General features: G+C 41.6%; 3 protein-coding genes across 3 annotated transcripts; all 3 read left to right on the top strand.

Annotated features, from left to right (window-relative positions):
* Positions 1-436: 436 nt before the first annotated feature.
* On the top strand, positions 437-4206 carry zmynd19 (zinc finger, MYND-type containing 19). The gene is made up of 6 exons (XM_083902966.1): positions 437-599; positions 1896-1955; positions 2043-2149; positions 2630-2770; positions 2956-3136; positions 3838-4206. The coding sequence occupies exons 1-6, from the start codon at positions 549-551 to the stop codon at positions 3979-3981; spliced, it is 684 nt and encodes a 227-aa protein (XP_083759092.1). The 5' UTR covers positions 437-548; the 3' UTR covers positions 3982-4206.
* Positions 4207-8483: 4277 nt separating this feature from the next.
* Positions 8484-10068, top strand: tmem141 (transmembrane protein 141). The gene is given in 6 exon segments (XM_083903294.1): positions 8484-8622; positions 8800-8864; positions 9452-9513; positions 9517-9535; positions 9630-9740; positions 9954-10068. Coding segments are annotated over 6 exon segments (366 nt in total). The 5' UTR covers positions 8484-8575; the 3' UTR covers positions 10016-10068.
* A 4386-nt stretch (positions 10069-14454) lies between these two features.
* Positions 14455-23484, top strand: sapcd2 (suppressor APC domain containing 2; the record flags this gene model as incomplete). Its single annotated transcript, XM_083903231.1, has 6 exons — positions 14455-15244; positions 18192-18325; positions 22007-22153; positions 22788-22889; positions 23145-23258; positions 23356-23484. The coding sequence occupies 6 exons, from the start codon at positions 14455-14457 to the stop codon at positions 23482-23484; spliced, it is 1416 nt and encodes a 471-aa protein (XP_083759357.1).

Here is a 23484-nt window from a genome sequence, read left to right as displayed (position 1 = left end):
TTATTTATTATTATGTATTTATGTACATCAGTGTAATGCAGTATATCAGATTTCGATGCATGGCGTAGGCAATAGTCTGCATCAAGCGTATTTTTATGATAAACGTCAATAACCGTGACGTCAAACACACCGGTTAACATTTTTATTAAAGAGCGACGAAGCCTCAAACATTTCGCGGGAACATGGATGGAAATAGTCACGAGAGTGTGATGACGTAGCGAGTGTAACAGAGATACTCGTTTTCTATTGGACAGCGTGATCCTGCGTCCACCGTCTAGGAAAAGAGAACGTGCATTGTGATTGGACAGTGAGGTGAGCGGCTCATGTGACCCCACCCCCAGCAGCCCGCTCTGTTCTGCGCCAGCAGCAGCAGCAGCGGTGTATGTGTGTGTCACCGAGGCTGGGCTGCCGCTCGGAGTCATCCCGATCACCCAACCAGTGAACCCAAGCTGGTATCGGGGAATAAGGGGCCGCCCCGGCGAGTTCTACACCACACCAACGCTCAGGTTGGATCCCGTGCCGCCCGTCCGTCACCTTCCATCCTCCTGATGTCGGATTTTAAGCTCGGGATCGTACGGCTTGGCCGTGTGGCCGGGAAGGTGAGTTTGATTCCAGGGCTGCCATGTGCGGCCGGGGGAGGGCCCGCGGGATCACAGAATGCGCTGGAAAAACATTAGTAGAGACGTTGACCAGCCGTTAGTCTACTCAGCAACCGGTTGGCACGCATTAACCGGTGGCACTATCGCAGCTTTGCCCATTTTAGCTGTAATTTGAGCGAATTACGAAAGCCGACTCTGCCGAGCCATACTGGTTTTCTGTTCATCTACTGCCACACAGGCTCGCGGAGAAGCTAACGCAAACTTAGCATCTAGCAGGATTTGCTAGCTGTGAGCCACCATTAAACGTTGAAATATCGCCATAAAGTGAAGCCTCGCAGTGACTTCTCTGTCGTTGTCGGTGTCGGGTGTTGTTCAAACACAGAGGGCTCGTGGCTTCTTGTCAACAACGGCTCCCGTTAGCTGTCGGGGGCTGAGCTAGCAGTGCCACGCTAGCTGCTGTTTGGATTACACGGTCCGCTCATGAGGAAGCCGTCGGCATGTAACTGTGTATAAACGGATTATTTTTGTGCAACGTGACAAAGCAGCGGCAAAACAGCACAGTTTGACCCACAGCTGTGCACGCAAATAAGTATTATTATTAATTTATTATTAGGATGTTGTGGTTTATTGTGATTCCGCCACGGAGCTGTCGATTAATGTGGATAAAGAAACGCTCCTGGCTGCTGGTGTCACAAGACTCTCACGCTCCGGATAAACGGTGCAGACAGTTCAGTTCGCCCACCTGCTGAGTGACTGTATTCCACTCGGCTATCACGCGTATCCTTTCCACGCTGGCGTTTAAAAATCCACATTATTGTCCGAGACTAGAGATGGGAAGCTTCACATTGCATGTTTGTGTACAACAACCGTTTCACTTCTCGTGGAAGCATGGGGCGACAGTGTCACACCCACCGACGATGCTCGTGTAGCTCTATAATGGTTGACATTAGATGCTGCTTTTTTAAATTTTAATATTTGATATACATCTGTTATGCTCAAAGAAGTCCACTTTACGGTACTTATTTCATGGTGAAATTGCTAATTAACCTTGAATTAAGGTTTGAATCATCTCAACATTTCAGTCTACTCACCTATTTTCTTAATGTCAGAAGCTGAGATCATTGATGAGAAGACAAATGTGGCCCATAGTATTATGGTATTTGAGTTTATATAGTCAGGCTCTTATTGGCCTTTTCAGGTTCATATTTCTGATAAAGTTTTGTGTTTGTTGCATAACATTGTTGCACCAGTAAATGTCAGTGATTTGAGTTTGTGAATTTGCTTTTTCGATTTCAGACAAAATACACTCTAATTGATGAGCAGGACATACCACTGGTGGAAAACTATGCCTTTGAGGTAACTTCGTTCATCAGTGAGTTATGGTTGTCATTGCTTTGCTGATTGTTCATATATTAAAACCATTGCATTGTTTTCAAATTCCAGGCACGCATGGAGGTCGATGCCGATGGTAACGGAGCTAAGATCTTCGCCTATGCTTTTGACATTGGTAAAGGCCGCTGGGCAGGGAGGCCGCTGCATGAGTTGCTTTGGTAAGTGATTTGTTTGTGATCAAACATGTTTTTTTCTGTTGGAGTATCTGCACTTGATTCTGTGCGGGGAAGGATCCTTTTGTGGAGTTGTACTTAATGGGACCTACGGGTCATGATAGACCCATATTATGATCCCTCAATAACCTATTTACTTAGTGTAGAGCCTCATAATACATTGATTCCTCAAAAATAAATCTCCACGATTTGTCGAGTCGAATTGAGTGAATGTTGATGTTTCACTCCAGTATCATATTGTACCGCTTTTAAAATGAGCTGCTGATATTTTTTAATGAGAAAGTGTAGAATTCTGCAGTTGACTCGTGCGAAGAAGTTTGTGCAGTTTTGAAGTGTGTATGATGTGTTGCATTGGATGGCACTGTGGTCTTGCTAGCCAATCACGCCATTGTTAAAGTGTTTAAACTGACTTAAGTCATTTTATAAGTGGTAGCACTTCTAATCTGGATGCATGTTATGAAACAGGGAGAAACACAGAGGAGGCATTGCACCCAGTTTTCAAGTCATTCACATCAACTCTGTGACGGTGGACAACAGGCTAGACAACCTACGACTGGTGCCAGTGGGCTGGAGCCCCAAGCCAGAGGAGATTTCTAGCAAGCAAAGGTAAGAACCATTAAGTTTGTCAATGGAGTGAGCCCTAAGTTGGCATGTGCCTGAGGAAAAGAGTGCACTGTGCGTTTGCTGAGAAATACAAATTAGAAGTTATTAAAAGAACAGAGAAGTGGGACTCAAAAGTCAAACATGTACTGTACACGTCGATGTAATATTTCTTCTTCTCGTGTATCCAGAGAGCAGTCCCTCTACTGGCTGGCCATCCAGCAGGTGCCGGCTGACCCGGTGGAGGAGCAGTATCTGGAGCTAAGCCGCACGCGCTACTACAACGCTAACGGGGAGCTGGTGGAGGAAGAGGAGTGCTCCTGTACCTACTACGAGTGTCATTATCCTCCCTGTTCACTCATTGAGAGGAGGGTATGTTCTCTGACTGTTGTTTTTCTTATTAAAGAAATTGTGCTGTATAATAAACAAAGGCTTCTCATTTACTTGAGTTAAGCTGTGACTAGGGTTTATATTGAATTTGTCATTTATAATGCATGGATACTCATTAGAATGTAGTTTATGAACACAGTTATAAATGTTTTACTCATCAGCTGAGGAACAATGTCCAAATAGCTGCTGTACTTAAGCAGCCAATCAGCATCCACCTCCAACAAACCAGCTCTTTGATCGACTTACAAGGGACTGCTCTCTCACCTCTCTGTGTCCAGCAGTCACTCAGTACATGCTAACACTTCAGCACATGTATGAGTATGAGAATAATGAGTATTCATGTGTTATAAATGATGAATTCAATATTAATTCATGCTTCACTAATGCTAATAGTGTGTACTTCATATAAAGTGTTACCCCAAATTGCCATGGCTGCAATCTAATTTGATTGTTCTTTGCCAATTAAAGTGTAATCATTGTTAACCTCTCATCTTTGCATTAGAGTGTAGTTGTTAAACATTTGGCCATGCTCCTTGTTTTTTATTATCTAGTGCAGAAAATAATAAATCAAAGCGTTACTTTAGGTTTAAACAAAAGTCATGCCCTCTCAGAAGGACATTCTTGCCAAGGTGCGCAGTGAACTGTCATCACCAACAGCGACATTGCTCCTCATCTTTCCACAGCTGCGGGAGTTCAACATCTGCGGTCGCTGTCAGGTGGCGCGTTACTGTGGCTCCCAGTGCCAGCAGAGGGACTGGCCCGCCCACAAGAAGCAGTGCCGCGAGCGCAAGCGAGTGCTGGCCCTGGAGTCGGAGCCCGAACGATGATCCGCCTTCATCCTCGCCTGGGAGAGGATGGAAGGAGTATGGAGGGGTATGAAGTGCAAAATGGGGGGAAAATTTGCTGAGAAGAGACTAACGACAGTGGACAATGTTTCTTGATTTATTGGATTCGGTGGGGTGTTAAAGAAGACGGAGGAGGGAGAATTCAGCAAAAAGACATCTGCCACTTCCCAGAACTGGTAGTTCTCCATAGCTTGCTTTTCATTTGGATGACGGGGAAAGTGTATTATTATTATTATTATAATTATTATTATTTTGTTTTTTTTTGTGTTTTTTTTCTCGAGGAGGCAGACCCTTGAGATCTACCTGCTGCTATGGTTTTGTATGTGGGGGAGGGGAGGGTGGGGGTCGTCTTGTTGACAGACTGGACATGCTGCTCTGGACCACAGTTTGAACATGGGACAGTTTGTCGTCATCCACTTGTGTTCCTTCACCGGGGCTGCTGGGTGCGGTGACGATGTACGATATCGGGGGAGGGGGAGGGGGACCCAGGGGCTACAGTACCAGTCGTTGAGCTGGTACAATTGGACATGGACCTTTTCACTGTATTGCTCCCTCTCTGACCTCGCTGGTGTGCATGGCTGCCGTCTTCATGGTCATCAGCACCCACGCCGCCTCACTGTCTGTCGTCCTCACTACGCAGCCAGCCAAGACACACATTAGATAGATTTCACTGATTGAACCTCACTACCAGTATTGTGTGTGTGTGTGTGTGCGCGCCTGCGTGTGTGTGTGTGTATATATGTGTGCTTGTGTGTGTATGTGAGTGTTCTGCCAATATGTACTGAAGGACGTTGAAATGGTTAACGTGGGTAATGGGTTAGATTAATGTTCTTTTCTTATGGGGCCATATTCCACACTTTTAAATTTCATATTTAATCATAAACTGGTGGGTTACAAATTTTCACTGTTCTGTAATAAAGTAGTTGCCAAGTAAAGGCTTTATTTTTTTTTTCACCCATTAATTATTTCGAATCAGTTTTATCTAGCCTGTTTCGCCACTTAAGATGTAGTACAAAGACTTTCAATGCCAAAAGTATTAGAACAATTTTTGCAGTTCACTAAATCATTAAAGATGCTGTCCCTGGTTTATTTGGTACTTTGGTAGAGTTTTGTTATGGTGGGGGAAAAAATTGAAAACAGTTTCTATGGAAACAACATGGAGGAAATAGTCTTTACCAAAGTGTGCTCTTCCTCTGTGGTTTGGTACTGGTTGATCTGGTGTGAATCCCTCCAGTCAGTCCTCAGCTGGGTTTTAACACACGCTTGTCTTTTAACTGTTTTTTTTTTCTTTCTTGTTTTTAATTCACATCTGCAGGTTTGTGGTGTGGAGGCTGGGGTAGGAGCGTGGTGTTTTCTCTTAAGGTTATTTTTTTGAAGAAAAATTCTATCAATGGAGCTATATTTATTTAAAACCCTTTGATTGTGAAACTTGCTTTTTTGTCCTGTTTGATATCTGACGGCTGATGTGGCGAATGGTGGACAGCGTGGCACCTCGCTGTCGCATCGGTTTAATTTCACCTCTCTCACTTGTTGTGCTTTTTTTTAGTTTTTTTTCTGTCCTTGTATAATTCTGAATGAAAATGAGTGGATGAATGAATTCTCACTGTTTTCCCTTCCAGATTTTCTATGTAAACACTGCACACCTTCATTGTCACTAAAATCTTCCACACAAGAGACGCCTTGGAGTGTGAAACTTGAATTACACCCGTACTTTTTAATTATGTTTGATGGTTGTCTGGACAGATCTGTTTCCAGCTTCTTCTTCTTTATTTTTTCTAAAACACGGCAGTGAAATTGAGTCGGTTTTCTTTAATAGCCTGCCTTCCTTGTATTACTCGGTGATCACCTTCTTTGACATGTCCTCTTGTGTCTGTCGCTGAGGAGCCCACACACTTTTTACGCATGTAGGGCTGCAACTAACGATTACATTCATCGATCTGTCTTTCATGTTATCGATTAATCAAGTCGTCGGTTGGTCTATAAAATGTCAGAAAGTGTTAAAAAAAAAAACGTTGATCGGTGTTACCCAAACCTTTGAAATGAATACGTCATGTTTTGTCCACACTGCAAAAAGATTTCTTTGTTATCGGCAAAATATTCACGTTTCAGAAGCTGAAAAATCACTCAAACTCATGAATTGATAATCAATTGACAATTTTGTAATCGATCGCTTGTTTCAGCCCTATTTGCATGTAATTCACACACGCACATGCGACTTGTTGATTGTTTCTTTTGTATATGTGTGTGAACGGGTTTTCAACACTGCACTAAAACTTGGCTACCGTGTTAGCGTGTTTGTCAAAGATGGGTTTACAGGAGGGGCGTGATTTGGACAAAGTGTACAGATTGTGTCTGAACTCTATTCTTTTTCCTTTTTTTTTGTAAGAATATACGCATTAATCACCTAGAAATAAAAAGCTACAATATGTGAATGGAAGTGCAGTTTGGGATAACTGACGGTTGCTTTTCCAATGTAAAATGATAATAAATAAAATGAAACCTCAATTTTTGGAGTTGAGTGAGTGTAGGTGTGAGAACTAGAACCATGTTAAATTCATCTTAAAATGTTAGCTTATATAAATTGATTCTTTGACAAAAAATATTCTTATATCCATCGATGGAAACTGAAATCACCAACCTGTTGAGAGCTGGACTCACACAGGGCAGCTGCATAATTTTAATCAAAGCCTGACAATAATATTAAGATACATTTTGCCCGATTTGTCTGAATCGTCACGTTTATTACGTTTTAACAAATGAAAGTGAAATGTTTTTAATTAGGTGACTAAATCACTCAATCAACTGAAAAGTATAGTCTATGCTCACATACGCAACAAAAATGTTTTAAGTGACACAAACTCCGCAGTAGCCTTTAGGATATCATGAAATGCCAACATAGAATTTGAAATAATATTGCTATTGTAAAAATACCAACAGGGCATTACTGCTGTGTGTCGTAAAAATGACAAAACAAACACAGATACAGGACACTATGTCGTGAAAAGGCCTGAAAATTACACAGTGCCGCTGTATAATCATATATTTTATGAAATAACAATGTATAAAATGCCACTTTTAAAAAAAATAGAAAACAGATGACTTTTGATACTTAAGTAAAGCAAATGTCATTTACTTTAAGACTTTTACAAAAAGTGACTTCAATTTAAGTCATTTTCTGGTTGGGTCTTTATACAAGACTGTGTATAAATGCTTTAAAGCTTAAAATCAGGCTATGTATGACACTGGTGATGATGAGATTTTCTTGAGTTTTGATTATAATCTGCTGTGATGTCATTCATTCATACCTCTTGCATTTATAGTTATTAGAAAATCCTGAAACTTGATTGGTTAAAATGTCTCACAACTGGTGTGTGTGTGTGGCACCCAACATCATTTTGATATTTGAGACTTTACATCATAACGACCAAGAAATACCAAGTACAGATGGTGTATATTCAGTTCAGTTTTGATCCTAAATCTCACACTGGACCTTTATCAGGCTCCTGATGATGACTTACATGCTTTATAACACTGTGGTGTCATCTCTTTTATCTCTGAAGCCCATGCATCAATGGATCCGTCTCTTCATGTAACAAATAACAGATGTTGAGCTGCTCAGTCCGGTAACTTGAGCCTCTGTGTTGTTACTTGTGTCTCAGCGGTAGTTGGATTTCGTCTCTCCAGCTGTCTCTTCTTCTTCTTCTGGCCAAATGACCGTGGAGTCAAAGTTCACCAGAGGGGTCACAGAGGTCGGCCTGAAATCTACGCAGAACTGACACAAAGACAGATTCCCCAGCTTACATCTGACACTACTGTTGGAGCCAGTTATGGATTAATTCATATGTACGGTGATAAAACAAAAACAAACAAGTGGCATTGTTTAGTGCTAAAGCCCCTGTGTGAGTGCACATTTTATTATATTTACTCACATGATGTATACGGCACATAATAAATACGACGTAAATCTGTTTTCAAATGTCCTTGTGTATAACTGTATGTGTATGATTTATTTATGTTGTCACAAAATGTAATACAAAACTTAAGAGTTGAATCTTTGAGTTTTGAGAAAAAAAGTCTTGATGAGAGTAAAGTAAGAATTCTGAGAAAAGTCAGAACTGACTTTAATCTCAGAATGCTGACTTTTTTCTTAGAATTCTCAGAAAATTTGAATTCTGACTTTTATCTCAGTTTCATTCATTTATTTATTTTTTTTACACGTGGCCCCGAATCCGTACTATCAACAGTATGATTACTATTATTTTTTTATATATGTATATATATGTTCTTGTTATGGCTAATGTGTATTTTAACACCAGAAGACTCAAACTTTCACTTTCTTTTCGTGAGTACCTGCAGTACTCCTTTATTCTGTTAGATGTCGCTGTTGTTTGAGGACAAACCACAGATCCACTCTCTTGACGTGTTTTCCTTGTTTGAGACACGGAAGTGGTGTTCACGACAGCAGTGTTTTGGTTTTGTGATCATGGATGTATAAACACCACTGACATGTGACATGTGACACAATGTGATTTCTTTGTTTCAAGACTTTAAGCTTAACAAAAAAAACCCCGACAAAATGGTGAATTTCGGTATCAGGAGAATGGACGACGCTTTGTTCGTCCGGTGAGTTTTGGTGTTTTACTTCTTATTTTGTGTCCCTTGTATCAATGCAGCCGCTTAATGTCAGAGGACACTGAGATTTAATCCTTCCCCTACACTGCGACACCTGTGTAATGTATGCAAAAAAAACAGCATTAACATATTTTAGCGGTAAAAATGAATGTAGTAATTTTGTTTCAGGGTTTGGAGAGTTATGCTGCCTGTCAGTCGTGCCTTCATGAAGGGGACAGGCACCTTTATCCTTGGTAAGTTTCTTCTTCTTTTTGTTTACAAATTCTCACTCAGTCAGTCAGTCAGTCACAGTAGAAGTAACAGCTATTGTGGTATGATTGCCACAGCACTATTAGGCATTTAGTTACGAACACATCATATTTGATAAAAAAAACAACAACAATAAAACAAATCAAAAAACAAATCTTATACACTTTGGCCCAGTGTTTCTACATCCGTCATTGATCTGATCCAATCTTCAATTGAATGGTATTAAATTGAATGTCCCAGTGTCTATATTATAAATATCTGTGTGAATTTACAGAGGAATGTTATTTGTTCACCACAGGAGGGTGCTGTTCTCTTCTTTAGATATCACCCAATGCAGAATGTAAATACTTTAGATCACATAATATATTATAACACTGGATGCAACAGATCATGTTCTTATTTTTATGTTTTAATATAACAAATTACTTATGACTACATACCTGTTCATTGTACCCAAATAAATGATAGTACTGTATATCAAAAACTAGTTGACCTTCAGTTTGCTGGGTTATTGTAACAAGTTCTTTTCTTTCCATCCATCTTACATTTTACAGTTTTGCTATGTTTGTAGGAGCGACTGGTTTATTTGCCCTTCAGTGGGCATTACAGAGGAGGCTTCCTTATCCTCTTCAGTGAAACCTGCTCATTTCAGTAGGTGAGGAGTGAAACAAGACTAAATGTGTTTGTGCTGAGTATATAATGGATGGTAATGCTGCAGCCTCTGTATATTCTCCTCTCTCCTCTCTCAGTTGCGTCCTCAGTGGGCAGTTATGCGGTGACTCGCCGGGAAAGTCAGAAATGCTCAGATCTCTGGCTGTTCCTGGAAACAGGAAAAATCCTAGACAAATCTCCACAGCAGGGTGAGTACAATATCTTTTTACTTAAACCATATTGGAAAAATTACAAAATTGTTGATTTATTAAAGTCAGTCATCATTTCTTTTACAGCATGTATTTATCAATATTTCATCCTAGGTCCTTTTCTAACATATGCACTGTAGCTACTGCAGCTCCGCTCTTCAGTTGTGATAAATAACTTCGCCAAACATGTCCTTTTCTCTGTCTTTGTTTCAGAGCCAAAACCAGAAGAATCTAAGACACTTGGGGAAACAAAATATGGCGATGTGATGGACTGAACATGGTCACAAATAAACATGTGTATGCTGTATATAATTTAATATTCCCAGAAAATGTACTATGCTGATGATAAACTGTTTATTTCTAACCATAAAAATAAGAGACTCCTGGATTTTATTACACTTTTTATGCCTTTAATATACTTCACTGAAGATTCTTTTTTTTTACATTTAAGATTTAAGTTTGCGGTGCTTTTGGATTTCACAGACTCAGGGGTCAGGAATTATTTACAGTTCAGGAATTATCTGTATTACTGTAGCGGCTGTTTGTCAAAAAACAAAGTCAAACCAACGCTGTGTTACATAAATGATCGAGTGACATTTTACCAGCATTGCTGGACATCCCTAATCTAATTATGTTGCAAAATCATTATCCTGTTTTCAGGGCAAGAGGCAGTGAGTCAGTCACCAATGCCTCAGCTATAGGATTATAGCTGCCACTGTATGCATACCACTTCTATATAACTACCAGTATTTCATATTCTTGTGCCAGCTTGCTGGATGGGACTGCCAGTGGTTTCAGTGGAGCAAATATAATCCAACGAAAAAAAGAAATATGTAAGTACATGCTTATTTCCATCTATCCATCCATCCACTTTATCCTCTGCTTTATAGAGACAAGACAAAAAAACAACATTTATTTGAATGAATATGTAAAGCTCTTGCAAAACTTTTTGTGCCTCATATACAGAAACTTTTCCACAAAATAAATAAATATGACTACGCTGAACTAGTTTGTACAATAAGCTTTTAGAAACATAACTTCGGCACCATGCAGTGCGGGCCACTGAAACAATAGAGTCTTTCAAGCGTACTTTACCACCTTGAATAAATGAACTGACCAAAGTCCAGGCAAAGAACAAGTCTAAGGAATTCTTAGAGCTCACTGGCTCACACTGGAGAGTGAAAAAGGGAAGGAAATTCTCACAGTAAAGGAAATGTGAATAAGAGACGAATTTGACGTTGGTTTAAGATATATTTCTTCTTTCTATTTCTCTGTCGTGTGATTTACCCCTCTTTTGCTTCCTCTCACTTTCGTCCTCTCCCTGACTCATTCAAATGATTTAACACCTCCGGGATTTGCAGGATCTGAAGTCGCTTTCTGTGGAGAGAAAAAAAGGGGCTTCGTGAATTGAATAAGCTCTCAGATCCTTTGTCACATGCACATTGATGCAGCTGAAGGGAAAGACGAGAGGGAAACAGCGAGGCAAACGGGACAAAATGAGAGAAAAGTCTTGAGTGTGTTTACATGACAGAAATATCTGGGAACTGGAGCTGAAGTAAAATGACCAGTGATACGACACAAGACCATTGCTGGGATGATTAGCAGCCACTCGGCGTGGTTATTAAATCCTATCTCAGACAGAGATGGTGCGTGGGTGTTGTTGCAGAGGCAATGTATGTGCGTGAGAAGGAGAGAATAGAGGTGCAGGAGAGTGTGCATTTGTCTGACTCTGTTACTTAAACGATCACACTGAGCTGAGCTGTTACTGGACTGTGTGTGTTCTTGTATTTGCTAGGACCAAAAATTGTATACACCACACAGTGAGGACATTTTGGGAAAGTGAGCACATGTTGGCTGGTCCTCACATCTTTAAAGGGCTTTTTTTGGTGTTAAGACCTGGTTTTAGGGTAACACTTTATAATAAGTACACACTATTAGCATTAGTTAAGCATTAACAAACATTGAATTCATCATTATAACACATGAATACTCATTAGTATGTCGTTTATAAACACAGTTATGAATGTTTTACTCATCCCATCAGCTGAGGAACAGTGTCCAAATTGCTGCTGTACTCAAGCAGCCAATCAGCATCCACCTCCAACAAACCAGCTCTTTGATTGACTTACAAGAGACTGCTCTCTCACCTCTCTGTGTCCAGCAGTCGCTCAGTACATGCTAACACTTCAGCACATGAGTAAAACATTTAGAACTGTTTATAAACTACATACCAATGAGAATTAATGCGTTATAAATGATGAATTCAATATTTATTAATGCTTAACTAATGATAGTAGTGTGTACTTATTATTAAGTGTTACCCTATAAGGGTCCTCGTTTCAAATGCTGCACAAATGTGTGATTTTGTTACCTCTTTTCTGACATAAACACCATTGAGGAGCAGTAGTCCTCAACCAAAACCTGGTTCTAATGAGGCAGAACCTAAGTTAAACCTAAGAGAATTAGATTTCATTTGTGGTTAGACATTAACAACTAGTTATGGTTAAGGTCAGGGGTAATGCTTTGTTTAGTCGGTCCAAATGAATGGAAATCAGTCCAGTGTCCTAATAAGAATAGCTGCACAAACCTGTGTGTGTGTGTGTGTTTCTCCCCTCTCCTTCACAGTTAGTCTTTCTTTGCTCATATAACAATCAAGCCTGAAATGCTGTCAAAGTCTAAAAAAAAAGACAGATAACAAACTCACGTGGAACAAACAAAACCACGCCTGTGCTACAATCTCTTCTCTTCTCATGTATTATTAGTCATTGAGCATTTGAGCCTGCTCTCTAGCCCAAAGTCAAAATCATTTCCCTTAAATTAATGAGTTAACAACTGGTGTGTGAGTGACAGTTAAAGGGAGGGGGACATGTGTTTGCTCTGGTGATTGATTATTTCACTGATTCTGTGTCCTCTTTTCCAGCCTCTGTACAGTGGAACTGATAAACATGCAGGCAAGGAAATTACAGGGAGTCCTTTGTGACAGAGTGACAGTATCTTCATCATTCATCACTGCGTACGTTGGTGCTGATGATGACGGGACGGGCAGAGAATTCATGTCTGAGCAGGCCACGGATAAACACAGGCCTGTGCAGCGACTGGAAGTTTCGTTTTGTGACTCATCGTCGAAAAAGGGAGAAACAGAAAACGTGTCACTGATGTGTGAGAAATGGCTGCAATTTGTTTTGACAGAGCGTGTGGGGTTGGATTTGAATTGTGAGCAGGGTGTGAGTTCAGAGAGAAGGGTCAGGAACACAGGTCAGGGCTATTTTGAAAAGTGTGACAAATTCAATAATTATCTTAAAATGCATGAAATTTGAGGCACAAAATGTTTACCACAGAACATTATCTTAAAAGATTATTTCAGTATATGTATAATACATATGTTAAAATGGTCATTGCAGCCTAATTTTGTTATGTTGTTGCTTTATATTTTAGGCCAGGGGTCTGCAACCTTTAGGACAGGAGTTCTCAAAGTTTTGATACCTGAGGGCCAATTTAGGAACCCAACATTGGACTGAGGGTCGCCAAAGGAAAACAAACTGGGAAAAAACAGAAAGAAATCCCATTTATAATAATTTTAATGACCAGATTGCAGTTCTACAGTTTACAATTATTGGTGTTTATTGTCCAATAAACATTTAACAAGCTTAGTAGCTCCTGGATTAAAACTATCAACTGTAATTCATTGCGGGCCGCCAGAAATGTTTCTGCGGGCCACCATTGGCTCGTGAGCCGCACTTTGAGAACCAATGCTTTAGGATGAAAAGAGCCATTTTTTGTCCCCTCTCCAACCAAATAAAATGAATGTGGAGTTGCAAAACTGATTCGACTGAATGAAGTTGCTGTTTATACCCAACTTCTTATGAAGTGGAGAAAAAATCAAATAAAACACAGAATTATGTGCCTCCATTGTTTGTCCCAAATCAATGAATGAAATTGAAATGAAGCAATATTTGGTTTGTATGTAGTTCATGATAGAGAAAACCCGCCTGGGTTTGTGGATCCAAACATGGATGGGACTTTCACGTACACGTGACTGCATTTAAGTGTCAGGAATGGCTTCACATGTTTCAAGAGCCACAGGTTGCAGACCCTTGCTTTAGGCAAACTGTGTTTTGTTTGAGTATAAACTTTCAGACTTCTTGGCCTTTTTCCCTTTCATCACACAGTCAAAAAGTTGAGGTGAAACAAAGGGATCGTGTGTGTCAGTAAGCGGAGCCTGTAAGGTGATAGTTAATGCAGCCTTTTCTCATTAAGGGAGGAGGTGGTGCTGTGCATTGAAATGTCCACGTCTTTATGAATATTAACGTCTCTGAGCAGCGTCAGTCATAACAAAAGCACAACTCAAACTGGACTCTACCTCAACTCTCCGCCAATCAGCGCTGAGCTCGTGCACACCGCGGCCAATGGCTGCTTCCGGGACTCTCGCGCACAGCCGTTTGAAGGGCGGTCCTCGGCAGAAGAAGGAAAAGTGGAAAAGTAGCAGCAGCAGCAGGGAGAGAGAGAGCTGGGACGTGTGTGAGAGGTAGATTCCCCAAACTGATAAAGTTAGACAGTTTAAAAATCAGGTTTTTAGATGTGTTTTTCCTTTCTGGACTGCGGGGAACTCTTACTTACTCACTTACTATTACTGTACACGCTCATATTTACCTTTACATAAAGTTAACCTACTTGTGTTCTCGTGTTTTGATTGATTGATTGGTTCGGTTCCTCCATGGCTTTGCTAGCGACGGACCGCGCGTGCAAACTGAACGGGACGGCGGTGATTTACGGCAGAGTTGGGACGAGAAAAGAAGCCTTTCACGGCAAAACGGAGAGCTTTAAAAGTGCTAAAATGCAGCCAAAGGGGACGGAGTACTCGACACATGGCCTGCCCAAAGCATTTCTCCACAGTCTGAGGACACTCTTTGACATTTTGGATGACGCTGGACGAGGCTATGTGCACATTTCGGAGATTGAGAGCCGCTGGCAGGGCGCAGACACCCGGGACCTACCCGGCGGGGTGCTGGGCTGCCTCAGGAGGGTCACCCCGCCGCATGGCTGCCTCACCTTTGAGCGGTTTGTTGCGGGCCTGCGGTACTCCATGCTCAACCCGGAGAACAACTGCCACTTCAAAGCACAGGCTGCTGAGAACCCGCAACAGAAACCCGCACCGCTGTCTGCGTGTGGTGGCGGGACCCGGGTTGAGCTCAAAGTCCGTCCCTTGGGTCCGAGTAATGTTTCCAACACCCAGCAGCAGCAGCAGCAGCATAACCGGGCTTCTTCACTTCAGAGCCGGGTCAGGCCGGAGGAGGGGCCCGGGTTCCCCGCATGTGGACCTGCGAGGTTCAACAGCGCGGGCTTTGAGAGGTCCGGACGGAGTTTGGAGCGGATTCCCTTGGCTCCAGAGGGAGGATGTTTCAGAAGTGACCAGAACCATGCTACTAAACCGACACAGCCTCAGCAGGGCCGGGTCAGGTCCTCTGAGTCGCTTGATCTGGAGTCACCGCCGAACCAAGCTCCAGGTAAGCGTGAAAACAAAGTATGAGAAAACCATGTTTAAATAGTTTAGATTCCTCGGTGGTAGAAAACATTTTCTACACATTTAAAGGGCTTGGACAGTATGTTTTTGTCATGATTTCGATATGTTTTGCAATTCTACAAGTATTGTGATTCGAATGTATTGACAATTGCCATTTTATTTTCCTCCTTAAATGTAAAATTGAACAATGCATTTCTTCAGACAACAACCCCGAATCAGTTTGTTATTTGTCTAAATTGAATGTAACTGTAGCTCATACCCTGTAAATTAACATTTCCTGTATTTAGAAAGCAATGGCAGGTATATTGTACCATCTATTATTTCATTTATATGTGAGTCTTAAAAATGTTTGAAGTTGAATTCGTGTGAATTTGGTCCACCATGTTCCTCAGATTTGTATTCTAATTAAGTTGGATGCTGTGATTTATGTGGCACACACACAAGTGCACAGTGTTTGCATTGTGTTTTGTTATTTCTTTACAGTTTATTATTATATATTACACTTTATTAGTTAACATGTTCACTTGGCCTGAATGACACGGAGAAAACTTGCACATGCGACCTTTCTGACAGTTATAGTGATTATGATTTGGTTTGAATTGGCATAAAACTATTGAACAAACAAATAAAGAACAATTTGCACTTCTCAGGTCACTATAATGTCATGTTATCTTAAACAGGCCTGTTTCAGGCCCTCTGCTCCATGGGTGTCCAGATAAATAATTGGTGTTGTTAACACCAGGTCAGGTCAGAGTTCATGTCAGAAATTCCTTCAGAGATTTATCCACCTTGATGATCTGGCTTGTGGGGTAAGGACAGAGTTGTCTTGGCCACGGAGCACTGAGTGGGAAACAGGCACTGGCCAGCATTAAGTTCATTTGTTCACTTATTACCTGCGTATCAGAGGTCGGTTGGAGGTGTCGTTGCAGAGACCCCATAATCACACAGCAGTTCTGCTCTGTCTCTCTCTCTTGCTTTGCTTCTCTTTTTCACACACACACACACACACACACACACACACACACACACACACACACACACACACACACACACACACACACACACACACACACACACACACACACACTACAGTTGTTCTGAGTTTGCGTGATCTTTATAGATTCAGGCCTGTCTGGAGCTATGAGAGCAGTGCTTCTCTGTTGAGCCCTCTGGGCTTTCACTGCTCGTGTCGCTTGCATTGAGGACACTGTTGTGTTTTCACACAGTTGGAGAGATGAAGAGATAGATGGATAAATACAGAGTTGAAAGACAAAAGGAGAAGTTCTCATATTTTTCTGTGCCTTTTGGTTTGAAGCAGTTTGTGGTTTGCAAATTACTAAATTAATTGTCAACTATTTGGATAATCTATGAATTCGTTATAAAATAATTGACAGATTAATCGATTATGAAAATAATCTTCAAAGATTGCTTGTTTACAGCCCCCTAACATGACTGTGCACAATGTGAAGTATTTAAGGATTTTCTCAATTTAGTGTGAAATAATTCAAAACCATTCATCACGCAGCGCCAGTGGTCAACAACCTCACTAAAGATCTCATGGCTAAATGGAAGCGAATCTCTGCAGACACATCCCAAAATCTATGAATGAGTCCATCATTTTGTAATGCTCATCCCAGTTGTTCCATTTTGGCGTCATTTTAAGGTGGCTGTACATTTAGTTCACGTGGTTCAGAGATACAGACAGTGTCCATGCTGTAATCTCTCACATGCAGCCCAAACCCTGCTGTATTAGGCCAGATTACAGCAGAAAGGCCAGAGCTCAGATCACTGAATTAAAGCACCCTGGACATCACCACAATTTTTTTCAAGTTTTCACTCTGAATGGACAGCTAAGGGACACATGGAAATATACAAGCTCCACTGGAAGAATTGGACATGATGTCAGAGTTTGGTTTCACAGTTCATTCTTGGACATGACAGCTGACACAACAACCGCACCACAGGATCCATCACTATTGTTCGCTAACTTCAGTATTTCACATGGTTTTCATCAACAGATGGAGAGTGTTCTCTGACAGGATATTGATTGGTTTTTTTTCTTGTAAAAGGTAATAATGGAGCTAAAGGAGATAAAGATGTTAACATTAGTTTAAAGTAGTCCCTCTTAAATAGTTTGGGGGGTGTTGTGCGATGCCAGGGGTGGCTCGAAATGTTTCCTTCATCCTAAGGGGGGTATAACAGAAAACAATTGAGAAGCACTGGTTTAAAGAATCACCCCCGTTGTGATCAGCAGAAGCCAATAAAAGCATTTTTCTTATGTCTGTCTATTTTCTGATTACAACAATATCAAGATAGCTAATGTGTCTTTAAGACATTATTTCCACATTGCGTTTCATCACCGGGTGTCTCGCACATTTCCTCATCCTCCAATTAATTTGAACAAGGGACCATAATTATATGTGCATGCGAAAAGAAAGAAGGAGAGCAGGTTTAACAAAGCTATGTCTATATGTCATCTGTGATCACTGCATTGGAGTTCAGTATGTGTCTTCTAGAGTACAGCTCCCTCCTGTGGCAAACGGTGTTAACACAAATACATTTCAGCTCAACTTTACATTTTATTTTATTTTTTAAATGTTTTTGAAATTTTGACCAATTTTGACAGTGCCACTGTCTTTTAAGTCGTTTTAAACATTGTTTTCTCTGTAACTGTTAAAGTGTTAGGGAGGAGACTAATGATGATGATTGATGATTAATATTTCAATGATTTACACTGTGTGATATGTTCCAAGATGCATGTTTGAACAAGTTAAACTGTCATAATTCCATGAATGATTGTGTCTAATCCCTACGCTGTTATTCCAGTCGTGTTCAACAGGCAGTAAGCAAACATGCAGAGATTACAGTGAGTAATTCCAGACTGCAGTGTTGTGTCGACATAGATTTAAAACGTCTTTGTTTCTCCTCAGGTGTTGCAAAATCAGGTTTACCAAGATCTCAGAGCGAATCTGCAACTGGGTTTACTGGCGGATCCAGGAGACATGGGCGGAGTCGGGAAGAGCAGAGGCGGCATACCATATCCAACGGAGTGGATTACGGAATGGTTGGTATCCCGCATACACGCATACAGGTTTGCACAGCTATTCTTCTGAGGACACAGCATTGACTTGCATCCACTTAGACAGCCCAAACAAAGCCTTGCCTTAACTCAACCTACTTAGAATTCAAATTGTAGCCTTGAATTAACCAGGTCCTCAGAAATGAGGTTCTGTCTCATTAAGAACTGGTTTTGGTTTCTCCATGAGGACTACTGGTCCTGACAGATTCAAGGTGTTTATGCCAGAAAAGATTCTAATGAGAAAACAAACACAAGTAGACACACAGTAGTGTTCAGTTCCTTCAAATCTAATCAGTGATGAAGCGAAACTTTGCCTTTGGATTGTTGGTTGTATAAACTACAGTATATTATTGTGGAATTGCTTTTCTTTCAATTGTATCATGGTAAAAAATAATATATAATTGTATATAGCACAAGCTAAAGCTTGTATATACAAGCTTTAGCTCAAAGTGTTTCCCCAAATGAAAACGGTAAAAAATAAAATCACAAATGCATAAAAACCCAGGACATACAACTCGTAGAGCCGAGACTGTTAATAGATCTGCTTCTTTGGATTTGCTGCTTTTTCAGTCTTAAGGCCACATTTTACTTCTCTGACTGCGTAATGCGTTATCTGACTGCGTAACCACGGAGACCCCTCAAGCCTTCATAGTTTTCCGTCGTGGTGCCGGATATGCACTGCAATTTCCAGCCCTATCAGTAGGGGTCGCTATGCAAGGTTTTTTTGTTTACAGTGACCAATAGCGTCGGAGAGAGAAAGACTGTTGTGGTTGTTGCAGCTGAATAACATTGAAACAGTGGCCGTTTCTAACCTGAAATAACATTTTTTCTGTCCCGGAACGCAGTTTTAAGATCATTTGAGGCAAGAAATTAGCCATTTAGAGTCTAAACATGTGGTGAATGACGTATTTATAGTTTGGCAGCGACGTTGTTGGCGTTGATCAGCTCTGCCTCTGTGGATGCTCGGTGTGCGCACTGTGGCGGGCACAGAGCAGTGTTATCTCGGCCTGTCCTGAGGACCAATCGCAGCCCTTGCCGTCTCTGTTGTCCCTTGACGGAGTGGCAGGCACTTAAAATATATTTCGTGCAGCCAGAGACGACGGAGAGGCTCTCTGACAGGCTCTCCGGCGACGTAGAGGGGTCTCCATAACCCTAACCCTTTACGCAGGAGTATAAATTGGGCTTTAGTTTGAACCACACTGACTTGTGGATTGTTGCTGGACAAGGTGTCCCTGGATTTTCACGCCACCAGATATTGTGCTGTGCCTTTTCTTGGAGTGACAGGTTGATCACTGATGGAAATAGTCATTCGTTTTAGACATTCTGTAACTCCGTGGAAAGGAGTGACTTGACTTGAGCTCACCAAGTAACTTTTAGCTTAGTTTTTCTTTTTAGTTGTGTTAATTTGGGTGAAAGCAGTGCTAAAACATTGGCGTTGACAGATATTGATGATTGTTTGTATGATTTAAAGGCACACTGCAGACCATGAAGCAATGGACATTCGGAAATAATACTGTATACAGTTAATAAAGAACTGGGAAAACCCTTTTCAGTGGAGGCTTCCATTTGTTTTTAGTTGGCCCCCTCACGTCCCTCCCATCCCTGTATTACCCCTTTCTTCCCCCTCACTCTGCCCCTCCCACCTCCAGCCCTGAGCCCATGCTTCCTCTCACTCTCTGTCTCTTCCTCTGCCTCACCATATCTCATTCTCTCCAGCGCAGCCTCCTCTCCCCGCTTGTGTCGCCGTCACGTCTTTCTTTTCCCCTTGGCCTCTGTGTCAGAGCAGGCTCATTGACCGACTCCCCTCCTTCTCCCACCCTCCCTGCCTCTGTCCTCCTCCCCCCTTCCCTCTGTCCCTCCCACTGCCCAGGCCAACTAGGCCCACTGCTGCCCCGATGGTAGTGAGCCGGGTCGGGCCCCAGGGCCGAGTAGAAGTAGAGGATTCGTTTGGTCGGCCCGGAGCAGCCTGGACAGCTGTGTGGGCAGCCTACACCACTGTCTTCATCCCACTCAGCAGTAGTCTTTACAGCAGCAAGGCCCTGCACTTTTTCCTCTGGGTGAGTAGGACGAGAGGGGGAGAAGTTGAGAGACAAATATGGTCTTGGAAGACGCTGCTGTCGTGAGTGACTTTCAGGATTTGAAGCTGGGAATGTCAGTGTGTGTGTGTGTGTGATGATCAGGGTTTAATCTGTCTGTGTTAACGACATATTTGTTGAGTTGCAGGGTGTGGACTTGTGCTGGAATGAGATTTGATTGGCAAAACTTAATCAAGAACAGTGTTTCGCTCATGTGTCAAACAAGAGTTGGAATTTGCTACATGTTTGTGTTTTATAACTGTAAGTTGAGTAACTGCATACTGGGTGAACTTGAACTGTTTGTTAGCCTGTTAGTTATTAGTATGAAGATTTGATGGGTATTTTTCATAAAACTGGAAAATATAAAAAATGTGTGTGTTGTCAAAAAATCCAAACTTTTCTTAGTTTTAATTTACTGCTTCTTATTATAATGCTAAATTACATTTCTTTCTCGTCATTTTTATTGTAGAAAAATTGCCAATTCCAACACATCACCTTGGCATTTCTTATTGTTTGCAGCCTAAAAACTGTCCTGTAGTGTTGTTGCCTCTCACCTGCTGTTGTATTGTTGGGCTTTGTGTATATATACATTTGAAAGGCTTGTCGTGTTGTTCTTTGTGTTTTTTCTTGTTAAACAGATTGTGCTGTGGGCGTCATGTTATTGTCCATGTGTCGCTGCACATATTCAGCTAACAGAGCGCAGGCAAACAGACACGCTCAGACTTTTCCATAACCTTTCAGCCATTTGCTGCTCCTCTGCCTGTCTCTGTTTACTTTCTTTCCCTTTTTTTTTTTTTTTTTTCTTACACAGCAGGTTTTCATGCAGCCTGACATTGGGTCATGCTTCATTCTAGACATGGACCCCTGAACCCCCCCTCCTCTAAAAGCCTCTTCTCTCACTCTGCCTGTTTGCTCTCTCTCTCATCAGGCTTTTGCGTAACAGGAGTTAAATTTAGTTTTAATGTTGTTGTCATCTAGATAGTTTGTATCCTGGGTTATGAGCGACAAACACTGGTGTGCTCTGAGCTACATGCAGGACGTAGGGATGGAGTGATGGGTGGAAAGAAGGATGACACACCAGGTGGCTGAATGCCAGCAATGAGGCCTGCACTGTAGCAGTGTGTCACATAGACAGCATGGTCAGCACAACTCACGCAGACACAGACACACTAGGGCGGCCATAGTTGAAGTGGGACCTCCGTTTACCCCATTCTTAGGTTGCTGTGCAGTTGCCATGACGCTGGACTGATTGCTCCTCTGAACATTGTTCGTGATGGGAGTGAGTGCAGCACAATTGGTACGGCGCCATTGTCTCCAGCAGCACAAAAGAGTTTGCTGCAGATGCCCCCATGAAAACATGTGAGCCTGTCTGCCACGCAGACTGCTGGCAGCAGCAGAGTATCAATGATTAGATTTACTCTTAATAGAAATCGGAACACTCTCCCTGTCGTGTCTCTCTGTGGAATCCAGTGTTGTCTGTTCTTGATAGAAATGTTTCTTCTTCTTCTTCTTCTCCTCCCACAATTTCACTCCATTCCCGTCCCCACTTTTCATTCCCCTACCACCCCCCTTTTTAACTTTCACCTCACAGCTGAAGCAAATGAAAGAGCTGGAGCAGGAGAAGGACACGCTGCTGGCAGGCCTGGAGGTGGTGGAGCGGGCCAGAGACTGGTACCAGGGCCAAATCCACAATGTTGCAGAGAAACAGCGGCAGGTCGGCCAGAGCTCCCACTGCACAGTGAGTTCAAGACGAGTCTAGATTTAAAAACGGCAATAGAACTGAAACAATTCATCTATTAATCGATTACTTAATTAATCGTCAACTATTTTGGTAATCGATTCATCTGTTTGAAGCTTTTTTCATTATAAAAACAAGATTTCTGACTGTTTAAGCTTCTTAAATGTGAATATTTTCTTTGTTTCTTTGTTCTACATGACAAAGAAATCATTAAAACTGAATCATTTTGCTTAGTGGACAAAACAAGACATTAGAGAACATCGTCATTTCCGGGTTTGACAAACACTGATCAACGTTTTATAACATTTTATAACATTTTATGGCCCAAAGTATTAATTAAATATAATAATGAATTAAACAATATTGAACATTAAGAATTTGATTGATTTGGATTCAGCTTCCTCCCATTGACTTTCTAAAGCCTTATTAGTTGGCTTCGCTTCAGGTTCTCACAGAGGCATTCTGGGAAATGTAGTAATGTTTGTTGTATAGAAACTATACATGAGGCAAGCTGAGGAGAGTTGGGTTTTTCCAAATACTACCTTCCATCTGCTTTTTTTTTGACTATGTGTGTCATTGTCATCCTTGAACTTTGTTGCTGGATTAATTTAGTTTCAATGCTTTCTCCTGTTAGGAGTTCTTCACAGAAACCAACCAGAGTCGCATGAATGTTCTCATTCCCAAACTGCAAGAAGTCAACCACAGCATTAATGAACTTATTTCCTGCACTGGGATGGTGAGTGGTTGCTTCCATATCGTTGTTTTATTAACAGTGTTTTATATGTGTGGTGGTAGTTCATTGGGGGAGGAAAAACAAAAGTTCCCACACTAAACAAAACAAAATAGTGTTCAAGGAAAACTGCCTGTGAAACAGTCAAAGAAAGTTGGTTTTATTCCATAGATCATTTACAGGATTTCTGAACAATACAATTAAAGTATGAAGTATATCTGGTTGTTGGTGTTACATGTATTACATGTTCCTCTTTCCCAGCAGTCATTTCCTCCCAGTGGTGCTCAGACGGCAACACTCTCAGGGGGCTCCCAGCCTCCAGCTCCTCCTCAAGCCATGCAGAGGCTGAAGGACCAGAACCGACTACTCACTCAGGTTGGACGCCAACAACAAACCCCCCGATAGATAGAAATCACAGTAGCCTGCAGGAGCATGTGCGATACTTACTTGATTTCCTTTTGTATTCATAAAGGAGGTGACGGAGAAGAGCGAACGCATCGCTCAGCTGGAACAGGAGAAATCGGCGTTGATAAAACAGCTTTTCGAGGCTCGATCCCGCAGTGCACAGGACACCAGCACTATGGACTCTACCTTCATCTGA

Source organism: Microchirus variegatus, assembly GCF_963457635.1.
Source record: "Microchirus variegatus genome assembly, chromosome: 16".
NCBI classification, from domain to species: Eukaryota; Metazoa; Chordata; class Actinopteri; order Pleuronectiformes; family Soleidae; genus Microchirus; species Microchirus variegatus.
The sequence above is the reverse complement of the archived record's forward strand: the minus strand, read 5'-3'. Positions and strand labels throughout refer to the sequence as shown.